General features: G+C 48.1%; 1 protein-coding gene across 3 annotated transcripts; it reads right to left on the bottom strand.

The window, feature by feature from the left end:
- Positions 1 to 1764: 1764 nt before the first annotated feature.
- Positions 1765 to 12179, bottom strand: LOC135910771 (uncharacterized). Of its 3 annotated transcripts, XM_065442861.2 has the most exons (5): positions 12129 to 12170; positions 8987 to 9049; positions 7047 to 7192; positions 6273 to 6404; positions 1765 to 3176 (listed from the first exon to the last, which is right to left on the bottom strand). In XM_065442861.2, the coding sequence occupies exons 3-5, from the start codon at positions 7054 to 7056 to the stop codon at positions 1819 to 1821; spliced, it is 1500 nt and encodes a 499-aa protein (XP_065298933.1). In that variant the 5' UTR covers positions 7057 to 7192; positions 8987 to 9049; positions 12129 to 12170; the 3' UTR covers positions 1765 to 1818. The 3 variants fall into 3 exon arrangements, with proteins under 3 accessions (XP_065298933.1, XP_065298932.1, XP_065298934.1); XM_065442860.2 differs by lacking the exon at positions 7047 to 7192 and having other exon boundaries at positions 12129 to 12179; XM_065442862.2 differs by lacking the exon at positions 8987 to 9049 and having other exon boundaries at positions 12129 to 12174.
- Positions 12180 to 14363: the final 2184 nt, after the last annotated feature.

Raw genomic sequence — 14363 nt, 5'->3', positions numbered from 1 at the left:
CTGTGGCCTTCCGTCTCTTCGACACTCGACGCACGCTTCGGTTCAGTGTCGTTCACTTCCCCCTACACATTCGACGGCTACTGCTGCCGAATTTTGCACTTCCATAAGGACACTCGAGGAGAGTGTGTTGGGAGGCTATAAAGACAATTTCTTAAATTTTTCTACCCAGTGGCATACACAGTGGCACCTGCGTTGTTGTTCAATTTGTTGCCTATTCGGCGAGATAGTAACAGCAAGCACACTCAAAGTGGTGGGCGAATGGAGGGGGGGGGGGGGGGCACGGGAGGGACGACGAGTGCCAGGCAAGGGAAGCTTCACTTTTAAATTTGGAAAGTTCTTGAGAATTGATGTGTTCATATGGAGGCTTTCCTTCATAGAACATCATTGAAAATGATGTTTGTAGAACGATGCTCCTGCAAGGTACGATGGCGAGTGGATACGAGTAAGGCTCGATGTGACGCTTCCTGTCGCCGCTCACACTGGTGGCACGATTTCCCCGCTACGAAAGGCCGCTCCCGTCGTTGGTGGAAAAACCGTAGTGCCACGCAATACTGGCTGGGCGGCGATGACGGCTACGATATCGCGCAAGAGCAGCGCGCGTCGTCTGTATTGAAACAAAGCTCGCTACTCACAGCGTTCTCTTGACATGTCAAGTACACGGGTTAATAATGTAAACCGTGAACTCATATAATCCCAATACAACATATTGAAACGCGAAATGAAAACATGTATAGAGCTGCGCTCAAATTTCTCATTAACGAGTATCCTAATCGACGGCGATTTTTTTTCCAAATTTGTTGCTTTTTATACATTAATTTCTTTACAGCGATTACCGCGGCGAAGTAAGAACGCACGGGAGAGCTTGCGCGGACAAGAAACGCGCGGATAAACCTGGCGTCCGAGAGGGAGAGCGAGGGCGTTATGGCGTCGCGGCGACGCCCTCTCCTCTGACGCAACACCTGACGCACCATGTGGCAGCAGGTGTGCCCTTCGAATATGCTCCGCAGAGGCGCGCACGTGACGTGGTGTTACAGCCAATGGGCATTTAGGCGCCGTTTCGCTGCTCCAGACGTCGGCTTTTCCGCTCAATGAGCCATTTGATGCTTTCGCATTCATGAAGCCGAACTCAGTGTCGTTACGTAGGTTGCCAAATGTTGTGTATTAAACTAAAATCTGACTTGATATCGAAATCAAAAGATACTTTCGGGTTTCCGTCGAACCATAAATTTCAAAATAATTTCTAAATAAAAATGTACAGCGCCACGATAATGGTTTCATCATCATCATCAACCTGGCTACGCCCACTGCAGGGCAAAGGCCTCTCCCATACTTCTCCAACTACCCCGGTCATATCCTAATTGTGGCCATGTCGTCCCTGCAAACTTCTTAATCTTATCCACCCACCTAACTTTCTGCCGCCCCCTGCTACGCTTCCCTTCCCTTGGAATCATATCGGTAACCCTTAATGACCATCGGTAATCTTCCGTCCTCATTGCATGTCCTGCCCATGCCCATTTCTTTTTCTTGATTTCAACTAAGATGTCATTAACTCATCCAATCTGCTCTTTTCTTATCCCTTAACGTTACACCCATCATTCTTCTGTCCATAGCTCGTTGCGTCGTCCTCAATTTAAGTAGAACCCTTTTCGTAAGCCTCCAGGTTTCTGCCCCGTACGTTAGTACTGGTAAGACACATCTGTTATACACTTTTCGATAACGGTTTAGTTAAACCTTAAACTATTCTGCGTATTTCATCACATTTTTATTCCTATTGGCTGACCAGGTGTACTAGATTGTGATTTCATCGACATTTCGTAACTACTCTTCGGTATTTATTATCTCGGCCTCTGAAATTTCCTTGACTTCGAACTCGTGTCGCAGCCAAGTGCTCGCTATCGATGGTAGTAAGCCGTCGAAGCTACTGCCCAATGCTTTGGCGCTGTCGTCGACGTAGAGGTAGCCCGGATGTCGATGATCAACTCCCCAGCTTTTTTCCTTTCCTACCCCGTAATCGCAGCACCGGCGGTAGTGGTTGATCACTAACTCGTTGCTGTCCACGTAGACCGCTTCTTCGGACGCGCGACAGAACTCAGTGATCCTATGTATCGCCGCAGAGCAAACAGCTCGAGCGCGAGCGATGTACTTGAGCGTAAAGTTGTGCTTGAGTACGCCCGAATGAGCGTTCAAGATCCTGGATCGCAGCGGCAGCACACCTCGCCGAACGTAGTCGTGGTTCAATTGGTGCTCGTAGCAAAAGACGCGGTTCCTCAGAACGAGGCTGCCCACTTTGCCCGTGCCCCGCCTGCTTTCGACGTTCTCGATTAAGGCCGACAGGTTGCCGCCGTACTTGCCGCTTGGGACTGCGAGTTCGTCGAAGTCGACGTTCACGAAGTACTCCGTCTTAAAGCGGGACCGGAACGCGCAGTCCGACAGCATCGCGGCCTGGCCCCAGCCGACGTTCGAGTCGTTGTACGGGATAGTCAACTTGAAGGGCACCAGTGTGACGTCCCAGCCTTCGGCTTGCAGTCGCCCCACCAGCCGCAGCATGGACTGGCTCATATTCGAGTCGTAGAAGAAGAACGACTCGGCGCCGATCATCCTGTAGTGAGTCACAAACTCGACGACCTCCCACAGCCTGACCGTTCGTCCGTGAACGGGTCGCACGCACACGGAGCAGCATTTGGTGGGCGCTGCTGCAGGTGGCTTCTGCACCGGTACCTGCACCTGTTCAGCCTCGGGTGTCCCAATGGCTCTGAGAGTTATAGACACTGGTTCCGTAAGTTCAGCAACGCCTTGCAGAGGGCAGATCAGGTGAGCCCTGAGGAACACGTGGGGGAACTCTTCCGACATTTCTTTCACGAATACGCGCCTTCGCAGCGACTGTCCGTCGGCGGTGCGAACGAGGCATTCGATCGCGCCTCTAGGCGACGAAGACGAGTTGCCCAGCTTGACGTCTCTTCGCACGAGGCCGACGACGTGGATGCCCCAAACGGTAGCGTTCGCCAGGTAAGCCGAGAAGACGTGGACCGTGTCCTTCAGCAGAACCCTCCACGAGGTCGATTCTGCTCGAGCAATTGCCTCGTCACTGGTGTTTTGCAGCCGCCGGATCAGAGGCCCTTCCCAGTCGTCTATGTACCTCGTCAGAAGCCGCTCGTTCTGGCTCGGACACTTCATTCCTGGAGAAAACGCGCGAGAGACGAAAAACAAGGTGCAGCTCAGAGTTTCGGCCGACGCCCCAAGTTTCTCACGACACTAAAAAAAACTTTGTATCCTGAGTGTCTTCCAATGCGGATTTAAAGCATTTCTCTTCGCATATTACATTTCCGTGATTTCCTACGTTGTGTGCGTCTTGGAACCCTCACTGTAAGTGACCATTCCTTACGCTCGGCCAAAGCGTCGAATAAAATGCCTCACTAACTTCCTGTACCTTTCACGAATAGCGCATTAATCGCACCGTGTTATCACGAGGTGTTAAGCGACTGGCTATGATGGCTCGGTAGGGGTATGGGTACGGCACCTGAGCGTTAAGAAACTCGTTTCATTCTGAGAACAAAACGAGTTTCTTAACAAACGAGCGGCGGCTGTGCTGTGGTCGCCGCTCGAGCCTTTGCATTCTCCGTGGCTCGTAGCCCAGTGCGGTAAACGTCTGCGCCCGGGGCAGATGAATGGGCTGGTGAAGAGGATGGACTGAAGGAGAGAGAAGTGCTGACGCACATGTAGCGTGCGTGGTGTAAGCTTAGATATGTTGCCCTTTTAAATTATTTCACTTTGATTGTACGGAATGCGCGTTAAGAAATAGGAGGTAGTGGCAAGAGAAAAGGGGAACAGAGTTGGGGGACACGCCGACCAGCCACACTGACTGCCGGGAAGAAGTCGAGTGACGTCACTCGTTAGGATATGCGTACAAATATTTCCCGCTGTAGAAATTAATCTAGAGGACTCCACCGGTCAGTATCTCTCGTATGTCCTGTGTTGCCTTTGGGCGCTAAGTTCTATGAACTCATCAGCCAACGATGTACAAAGATCAACATCTTCGAAATGGAACACCGCGAAATACGGGACAAATTAGCGACAAACACAAAAACATAGAGCGCTGTGTGTGTGCGCGCGCTTATACAGTGTTCTCTTGAAATATGTTGCCGCACCAACTAGCTCAGATTAATTCTTTACTAAATTGTAAATTTTACCCTCCGAAAAAAAAAGGTAATCAAACAAAAATTACCGGACTTCTCGATTATTTAAGTTCACAGAATATTTTTCCGAAAACCAGCAAGAGACAAGAAGTAGCTTTTCTTTTTCAGGTTGGTTTGTTCATACTGAATTCTTAGTGCACTGGGCGAAATGTGCACCGGAAGTTGCAGGGAGAAGGGGAGACACGAGGTAACAGAGCGCACACTACCAATCTTTTCTTTTTTTCTTCTTTTTCTTTATGGAGTGGCAAGACGCTAGTATAAAGGCAGGTTGCACTTGCGCCACCTGGAGGGAACCAACCGTCTCTAAGAATGTTTATTTTATAATTATTATTTGCGTATCTTGTCAGCCTTTTTCAGCAGAAAGGTCAACCACATGTCACTTCAACCTGATGATGCCAAAAGACCGCGCGTGGATCGGCCTAACTATAACATGAGTGAGAGAGTGGTACCAACCGCAGAATTTTCTTGATTTATTATCTTTTAAGTTTACTGCAAACATTGCATTTACTTTTTCTTGTAAAGTAGTGATGTCTTGCACCAATACAAACACTGAGCGTAATATCAAACCCGAAGCAGTGAACTTAAATTAACTGACACCTGCGTCAAGTTCAGGAAACCAACATGGATTTAAAAACATGGCACTTAAAAATTTTGTTGCGCTCTTTCCTCTCTCGTCTCTCTGTTTTTTCGCGCAGTTTGTGGTGTAAATTTCGCGTCGTACACTACACAATTCAGCAAAAGACACACATAGTGAGCAACTACAGTAAGAAACATTTAACACAGTGATCGGCTCTTCGGCTTTTGTCGAACACTACTGTGCTCAGGAAATGATGTTCAAGATTCGAGATACATTTTATTTCTCTAGGAGAAAAATGCGCGGCACACAAAAAATGCCTTGAACCAGCTTGGCGTGGCCCGGGGCACGTCAAGCAAGGAATGGAAGAATTGGCACAGTTTTCACGCGCATCGTAAGTAAACAAGCAGCACACATGCCGCACTTAAGTTCACACAAATCGAACCATATTATGAAACAATCGTTCGTACACCACATCTGACGCCGCGCCAGGAGACCGACATATCAAGCATAAAGGGCCGCTCAGCAAAAATGCGAGCAAGGGTGAGTATATAGCTTGCTGATTCTCCCGCAGCACCCATCCTCCCTCATCTTTTTACTCGTTTCGAAAAGCAAATACACTTTTATTGGTCGTCGCAAACTCCACTCGCAATTATTTCACGCGGCACATTTTATGACACTAATGGATGGTTGAATTAAATTAAGTTTCTGCAGGTTATTATTCTTCTCTTATCGGGATTTGTCTCACCTGTAGTAGACAGTATGGTCCGTCGAGGTCGGTTTTGGTGCCAAGGCTTTCTTTTACTCAGTATTACACCGTCTTTGGAGATCATCTGTGAGTGATAGTATTTTGAATGCCTTCTCTTTTGACTGTATCATGAGAAGCCAACAAACAAACACACCAAGGACAACAAGACACCAAAGACACCAAGGTTGTCCTTGGTGTCTTTCTTTTTTGGCTTCTCATGATACGAATAAAAATCGGGCTGCTCGGTTAACCTGTTTTCTTCTCGTTCTCTTTTGACTAATGATTTTAAACACAGTTTTGAAGCCTTGTGACGCGTTACAATACCTATGTGCCCAATAGTACATACACGTACCTCGGTGCGACCGACTCTAAACGCGTAGCTGCGTTACATGTAAGAGACTAGATTATGCGACCAAATGAGTGGGTAAGAATTTACAACGGTGAGACGTAGTATATGTATATATGCGACATTGTCACTGTGTGTGACCACGTCGCGCCTTGACAGACTGTTTGGCAGCACCCACGCGAATGTTTCAATTATTTCATTATTTTGTCTCATTTTTCGCCCCCTTTTCCCCTTATCCGTTACAGTGTAGCAAACCGGAGACAGCCTCTGGTTAACCTCCATGTCTTTTTGCTTTTCCTTGCATCACTTTCTTTTTCTTTCCTTCCTCCAATTTCCACTGCCCAGCAATACATCAGACAGCGAAGCAACATTTATACACTTAACTGCTAACAACCAAAAGGGGCTGCTTACCGGAAGCTTCCTTCACCTCGAATAAAGCGGGTGCCGTTAATGAAGAAGATGGCTTCACCGTGGTCCAGATCAGGTACGTCACCCCACAGACGATCAGTGCACAGGCCAGGGTAGATTGCGGTCGAGGTGATGCTGAACATGTATATACCCATTTTCAATGCAGTCACTCTCACAAGTACCCCGTCACGAAATTACGTGCTACCATGGTCTCTAGCTTTTTACATCGCCTATCTACACATATTCAATAGTCGGCTATTGCCCTTGGCAACTGACACTGTGGTTAGATGCAACCAATGAAAGCATTATGTGCAAACAGTTTTATCACCATCGTCATCGTCATCGTCATACCGTTTTATACTCACTGCCAGACAAATACCTCCTCCAGCAATGTCGATTATTCCTGTCTTGCATAACTTGACTCCATGTTCTGCTTCCGTGTTTCATTATCTCGTACAGCGCCACCTGATCTTTTGCCCTCCCCGGCGGCGTTTCTCTTCCCTTTGCACCCATACATATTACTAAACATCCGCCATGGTTGCTTAGTGGCTATCGTATTGGGCTCTCAGCACGATGTCGCGGAACCGAATCACGGCCATGGCGGCCACGTTTCGATGGGGGCGAAATGCCAAAACTCATGTACTTAGACTTAAGTGCACGTCAAGGAACCCCAGGTGATCCAAATTTTGGGAGTCTCCCATTATGGCGTGCCTTAATCAGATTGTAGCTTTGGCACGTAAAACTCCATAATTAATTTTCACTATTATTAAAGCTCACCGCCGGTCATCTGTTCCACGGGTTAAGTAGTTTCACTTTGTCCGTAAAGGCAAGGCCCATTTCGGAATACCGGGTCACCAGAGATGTAAACGCGAGTGGAATGAGTAGAAGGGTTGGTGGGGCCACCTGGTGGAGCAGAGTTTAACCTGGAAGGACACAAAGCTAATCATTATTGCAGTAACCAAGTATATTCTACTTAGCTGCTGGTGTAAATTTTGAGCAGTAGCGTAGCCGTAAACATGTAGCTGGGTTTTCTTGTTTTTTCGACAAGGATACCCACATAATACCAAAGCATGTTTGACACGTAGTGGATCAACAAACTGCCACAAGATGTTGGTACCAGCGTTATTGCTTCAGATCACGTCACCAGTAAACCGGTATTCCGTGAAGAATAATATGTTCAAGGACAAGCTATAGCTCACGAGCCCGATGCGCAATGGGTTTCCGGCGCGTAGCTTCGGAAATTTTACGTGACCTGTTGGCCGTGGACATACACAAGCGCGGCGGCGCTGAATCGGGCTCTTCTGCAGCTCTTCTGAACTCGCCGCTACTCCACCTACAGTAAGAGTGAGGCTGTTCCAGAAGAGTGATTGACTAATGCAGTCGACCTTAATATTCTCACTTGGAGTCCTTTTGAAGGCAAGCCGCAACAATTTCTCTTTTATGCGAAGCATATTACGAGAGCTCAACCCAGCTCCTCAGGCGCGGCGGTGTCGCCTTCAATGACCTTTGACCCCATGCCATACCACGTGACACCGTGACGTCACGACAGAGGAGAAACGGGGCTCCAACTCGCGCCGTCGCTCGCGGCGTCGCGGCGGTATATAAGCAGCTGCGCTTGTTTCTAGGTGGCTTTGGCTCAACTCTTGCAAGATGGGCTGGGTGGGAATCGAACCAGGGTCTCCGGAGTGTGAGACGGAGATGCTACCACTGAGCCACGAGTACGATGCTTCAAAGCGGTACAAAAGCGCCTCTAGTGAATGCGGTGTCTCCCGCTGGGACCGCTCTTTCCTCCTGCGGCTACGCGTCGGCTGCTACAGCACGGCCTCCCGTTTGCACAGACTGCACGGAACTGGCAGCCCCGCATGTGCGGAATGCGGCGAAGAAGAGACTCTCGAGCACCTCCTGCTGCGCTGCCCATCGTTCGATGTTGAGCGCACTGCGCTTTGTGCGTCGTACCGTCGCGTGGGACTGCCTTGCGACACGGAGGGAGCTCTTCCCTTTCCCGCAGCACACGCCTCCATCGTCAAAAGAGTGCTTCCTGCCCTCCTTGACTTTTGCTGCGAAACACAGCTGAGAGCGCGGTTGTGAGCCCCGCATTACTTCTTTAACCTTCTTGTTTTTTGTTTTTTTTTTACCGCTCTCTTTCATTCTCTCTCTAATCTTTTTCTCCCCACTCCCCTTACCCTGTGCAGTGCTGTTGAGGTGCCCTCCCTTGAGAGACAGTTACGGCACTTTACTTTTCTCTTCATTTCATTTTCAAAATCACTACTACTACTACTGAATCCGGTGTTGCCTTAGAAACGAGCTGTTTCTAAGGCTCAGGCGTGCGTCGCTTGCTCAGGCGCACATTTCGTTGCCGCGCCGAACGCTGCGTTGCTCGACGCTCACCGCGTCCAATGCGGGGCGCGTAGTCGCTGCGCCGTAGCCCACCCCTTGGCGGGTCGGCGGGAATGCTGTCGCGTTCCGCTCTTGAAGGCGAAGCAGAGTAACGCATGAGTTGTTTATTCGTCTAGTCGAACCAAATATAGCCAAGCAACAGCAGTTCACCAGGCTAAACAGTGGTTCAACAACTAAAATAAAGGCTAGTATGATTCGTATCCTGGGCTTAACCTTAGCTAAGCCACAGCCATTTTTTTTTCCTGTTGAGCGTGAAACAAATGTGGTTCAAGCGCAAAACAGCGCAAAATAGACGTAATCATGCTGTAGTGCCGCCGTACCTGGTTCAGCCATTTCCTCCCTCGTTCTCCTTTCTGGATACAAGACGCTGAACTTAGGCGCGGCTGCAATTGCGAGGAAAATCACATTAGTTACGACAAAAAATACATGAGGTCACTAGCTCCATTTCGCGCAAGGAATGACTTGCAGATTCAGTAGCGACTCCCCGCATTTAGGCTACTCCAGCAAGCTTCCTACCGTGCGCAAGTCAGCATAGTGGAAAAACTCGAAAGCATAACGTCGAGTTAATGCTGTCGCTATCAAATGCATTGCATGCATGAGAGGCGGAGTGACAGACAACAAAAAGAAGCTACAAAATTACGACAAAACGAAGACCTACAAAAGACTTCACCACGTTGTACAAGAGCCGCAGCAAAACACCGGAGTTTCACGCGCAGATGCCAGTGGCCACTTTCCTCCTTCCTTAAAAGAAAGCGGCTCTAGCTTCCGAGGTCGGCAGATGCCTTGCTTCGTAAGAAATGCCTGCTTTGGCTCAAACTATACCTGATTATAGTATACATTTTTTAAATGCAGCAGACCATTACGGCCTAACGAAGCAGCTGGTAGCGAACTGGAAGTAAATCCGAGAAGACCCGCATGCGACTCGCCAACCGCAGTTAGGTTGGGCGCAGTAGTTAGGTCACCCGCGGTGAAAACAGTAGATAAGCAACGCCGCGAAGATGCAGCGGCTTCAGTGTCAATAAGCCAAAGAGATGGCCGCCTCCCCGGAGTGCCATGCGCGCAGACCGTATTAGGTGCAGTTGATGAAGCAATACAAACATTTTACTAATGTGAGATTCGAGCTACACATTGGCAAACTAAAGAGAGAGAGAGAGAGAAAGTGGGGGAGGGAGACTGCGATGCAGAATTTAGAAAAAGACGTAATAAATGTATCAGCGCTTCAAAAAGTGAACACACATGAACACAGCGATATTCTGCTGCTTCTTCGCCATCTAACGCTTAGATCCATATATACTTGGCCTCAAATATAGCTTCAAAATATACCAGCATGTATTCACCTTGCCTTTCTTTAAAATGCGCTCCAGTGCAGTTCTGTCGCAACTGCGCTAATACTAAAATGAAAAGACCACTCCGATTAATGGAAACGTTCGTCCACAGAAGATGGTGGTGCAGGGCCCTCACGACGTCACACTCCAAGAAGGCGCTCCTTTGGCCACTGAGCTTGATGACGCCGTGGGAGAATCGAGAGACTGTACAAAGCAAGCCGCGTCGCGGTACGGCCTGCCTAAATTCGATCGAAAGGCATCTGCCGCTGGTAGAGTGAGGCTAACGTGTCTGCGTGTTTTCATCCGTCTGATAGGAAGCAATTAGGAAAGCTCTCTTTAATTAACTGACTAATTAGTGCATGCCACGTTCTTCTTGACGCCCACTAAAGGGTAAATTGGCGTTGTGTAGTGGGTGAACATTCCTGTTGACTAATATGGCTCCGCCTTGAGAGTTTCTCCGCAATTCATTCCTCTGATTCCTAACGGCCGCCGCTGCTAAATAATGTGCTGCTTGGGGGAGGAGGAGGGGGGAGGGTTGTAATCTGTAAGTGTCCACCTGGTGACATGTCTAATTCATCTGCTGAAGTTCTCACTGGCTAGGCTGGTCTACACGTCAGAAGACAGGCGCCCCCAGCCTATCGTCGCTTCAGCAGCAGACAAAGTGGATATGTCTACTAGGTGAGCTCTTAGAGAATCCACCTCCCCCCCCCCGCCCCCTTATTACATCACAACTGAACTGTGACCTTCTTTGGTTTGCATATAGCACATTGAAATGTCCGGGCAGCCTCGACTCACGAATATACTGGCGTGCAATAACACCGTGCGCTGGTCACTTCTGCCGGGATGAGTCTGTCTGCACAAACTGTGGAGACCGCCCACCGTCATATCGCTTTCCGCAGTCGTTATCCGCGAAGCAGCAAAAAAAACTCAGTGACCTTACACTAAGTGAAGAATGAACTGCGAAGCTGTGTATATGTGGGCCCCTTAATGGCAAACTGCACCCCAGCCGCGGATTGGCTTGGCTTTGCACTATATATCTTCGGGATCGGCGCACGTATGGGGAGTGCTTAACGCCTGGGTCACCTCCGCCGCAGGTCAGCCCGATATTGCACAATCTTCAGTATCGGCCCACGTTTTGTGTCTACATACGGACGCGATCCTGGGGGAACTAGCCCTTGACAGCTTCGCTGTAAAATTACGAACGCTTCCCCTACAAGAAAATGGGGCTAAGCGAAGTTTTGTCCAGCGTGCACCTGACCTTCGTCACGGTTAAGTAACCACCAGGTAACGGTGCCGCATTGATGCGGCCTCCGGCTCCCTTGGCTCGGTATCTTCTCGTTGCTGTCGGATTGCTCGGCGGCTGGATCGGCCCGCCGACGGCGAGCCCCTTAACGGGCGAGTTCTATACGCCGCTCGTCGAACGCGGCCAGTTCCTCAGGGGAACGAAGAACGTATGGCCGCCCCATCCGTTTTCCATGATGAACTGAACGGAAACGGAACCGGTGCATCGCGCGCGAAACCCTTTGCTGCCCTTTCCCTCCTCGACGGAAGCGAAACGGCTCTGATTGGTCGCGGAATCCTTGTTAACGACTCACGCTCCGGAGTCGGCGCAGCTGTCAACTCATCACACCGCCCTTGCTCCTTGAGCTTCTCTGCTCAAGGAGCAACTGGGTTTCCGCGTGACCACTACAACGCCACTTGTGGGGCAATACAAGCTTCGCTTGAAAAAGAAAAAAAAAACGCGGCCAGGTTTTTACCGGCGCAATTTCCCTCACATTTTGCTTCCTGAACCAATGCAGCGCAAATGTTGTTTCTCATACCGCATTAGTCAGTAATTAACAACTCAGTTTGGAACATTCTTTTTTTCATGCTATCGGTAAATAAGAACGCATGTTTGTTTCGATAGTTTGATACTAGATCTTAGGTCTTGTTCGCACGTAAGTAATGCAAATTTAATCTGACTTGCTGTAAGATATGAGACCACACATCTGATTCACCAGATGAGCGTGCCTTCGAGTTTGTGAATCCAATAAAGTGAACTTATCTATATCTATAGCCCTGAATAGCGGAATGCACTGCAATAACGACGGAAACAGTTTTGATGCACGGCATGCAAGCATTAAACGAAGCCACGTACTCATATTTGAAGCAGCCCTCTCGGTCAGTTGGTCGGTTGATTGACCCCAGGTGATATGGCTAAACCCACTACGGCGGATAGGTCATGAATTGTCGTTATTGTTGCCACAGAACATGACTGGACAGTAGCAGAGGAAAGAAACTGAAAAAGAAATTGTCATAAAAACAAGATATTAAATTGTAGTATTCGTCAACATGAATGAATAACCTCAGTAAAATAGCTTCATTCCCAGAAATCATTGACTAGAATTTTAGCTATATATAATAAAGAAGCGCTGATATTAATATTGTTCGCCATTTGTGATGATAGGGAAAAAAGCATTGGGGAAATTAGAGCGGCAGCCCCTGCTTCACCATAAAATTAAACATGGTATCAAGTACGTTCCTGCTATAGCAACCTAGTGGCGACTCCCCTAGGATGAGTATCATGGGTGGGGTAAGGCCCAGCCCAAGTCGACCAAGGGAACCTTCCAGAAGTCGTTTCCTCTGATTTCTAAACGTACGACCTTCTAAAAATAAATGTTCCGTCGTTTCAGGTTCACTGCATGATGACGTTGCGGAGGACGTACCAGACTTGTGTAAATAAAAAAATTCCGGTAGAATAAACCTTATATTGTTCATGCGATTAGCATTTGTGCAATGTAGTTACCCAGCGTATCGCCAAATTTTTCACTTCTTTGTAGCCAATTCCTTCAATTTTGTGCTACCGTCATCTTCACTTCTTTGTAGCTAACCGCTCCTTGCTCAATGCAAGCTTCAGACTCAATGATGATGACGATGATTATGATGATGATGACGATGATGATGATGATGATTCAATGGCACAAACCCACTTTGGGGGATAGGCCACGAATCTGGTGGTAATATGATTGAAAAAAATAGAATAAATCATTAACAAATAAACAACTCATTCTTGGTTGACTGGTTGGTAGGTTGGTCTTCCTCTGCAAGTGGCTCATACCCACTGTGAAGGATTGGCCGAGAATCGGGTGAGTTACGGAAATAATTCGAGTCTAAAAAGGGACGCTAGGTCAGTGTTGAATTTCTCATCAGGTAATGAGAAATTCTCAAACGAAAAAAATAATGAAGTCAGACCCTGACCTCCACTAAAATTACGCCCTCTAGTGGAGATAACTGAATCACACACTGACCTCCCTTCCTTTCCCCTCTCTGGCTATCTCTCTCTCTCTCTCTCGACTATCAGTCAAGTCAGCTTAAGATTTGAGAATTTAGCATCGAAATTGTGCTGATTCAATTGTAAACCTCACAAGAGCTGCACCAACATTCATAATTCTGCTCATTTCAGTTCTTTCTCCGCACTCGGCTGCTTTTGATGCCAACCTTTTCACTTCTCTGTAACTGACTTTTTCAATTTTCTGTTGCCGAGTTCTTCACTTCTTGCCTCTTGTTCTGTGTGTCTATCATGGCACCTACCCAGTAGCACATACACTCTAAGAACAGTTTACACCCTTTGGCATGCCCCTTCTACCACACAACGATAATCGTCATCTGCCTTGATGCGTTTCCTTTCTTTAACGCTGCGAGCCCGGAACTTTCCAGTAACGAACGGCACGCACGTTATCAGCATAGAACAGTTTACACCCTTTGGGAGGCCCCTTCTGATAACACGCGGGTCGTTCGTTACTGGAAAGTTCCGGGCTCGCAGCGTTAAAGAAACGAAACGCACCAAGGCAGATGACGATTATCGTTGTGTGGCAGAAGGGGCACGCCAGAGGGTGTAAACTGTTCTTAGAGTGTATATCTAGTACGGGCCAATAAGTTAACGGGAAGCAAGGATTTAATATGTTTCCATTGTGAACCTTGGCCAATCACCCCTCGCGGGTACGTGCCATAAGTCGAAGACGACAACATGAACAACAACCTATTGTGGAGGATTGGCCAAGAAAGTTCAAACATTTAGTGCCATATGCCCAGTCGCATATATTCAGAGTTCCAAGTTGACGTGAAAGAGGTCAGATGTGGACATACATCACACGTACCACAAAGAGAGTCAAGTTCACAAAGAATGGTAATCTGAATAAAATGAAGCTGTAGTATCTGGCGATGCAGCCCCGTAAAGGAAACTTCAAACTTCTTTGTAGAGCGCCACCTGCGGTTCTAAGGAAAGTTAATGTTCTGAAAATTAATGTGATTCCAGGCTGATGATTTGGCGTGTTCCTCATGAACAGCAGATTTTCTTAATCTTGCTGTAGTAATATAGGCCGAAGGTTGTACA

Source organism: Dermacentor albipictus, chromosome 5 (genome assembly GCF_038994185.2).
Source record: "Dermacentor albipictus isolate Rhodes 1998 colony chromosome 5, USDA_Dalb.pri_finalv2, whole genome shotgun sequence".
Classification (NCBI taxonomy): Eukaryota; Metazoa; Arthropoda; class Arachnida; order Ixodida; family Ixodidae; genus Dermacentor; species Dermacentor albipictus.
Note: the sequence above shows the minus strand (reverse complement) of the source record. Positions and strands in the feature narration are given on the sequence as shown.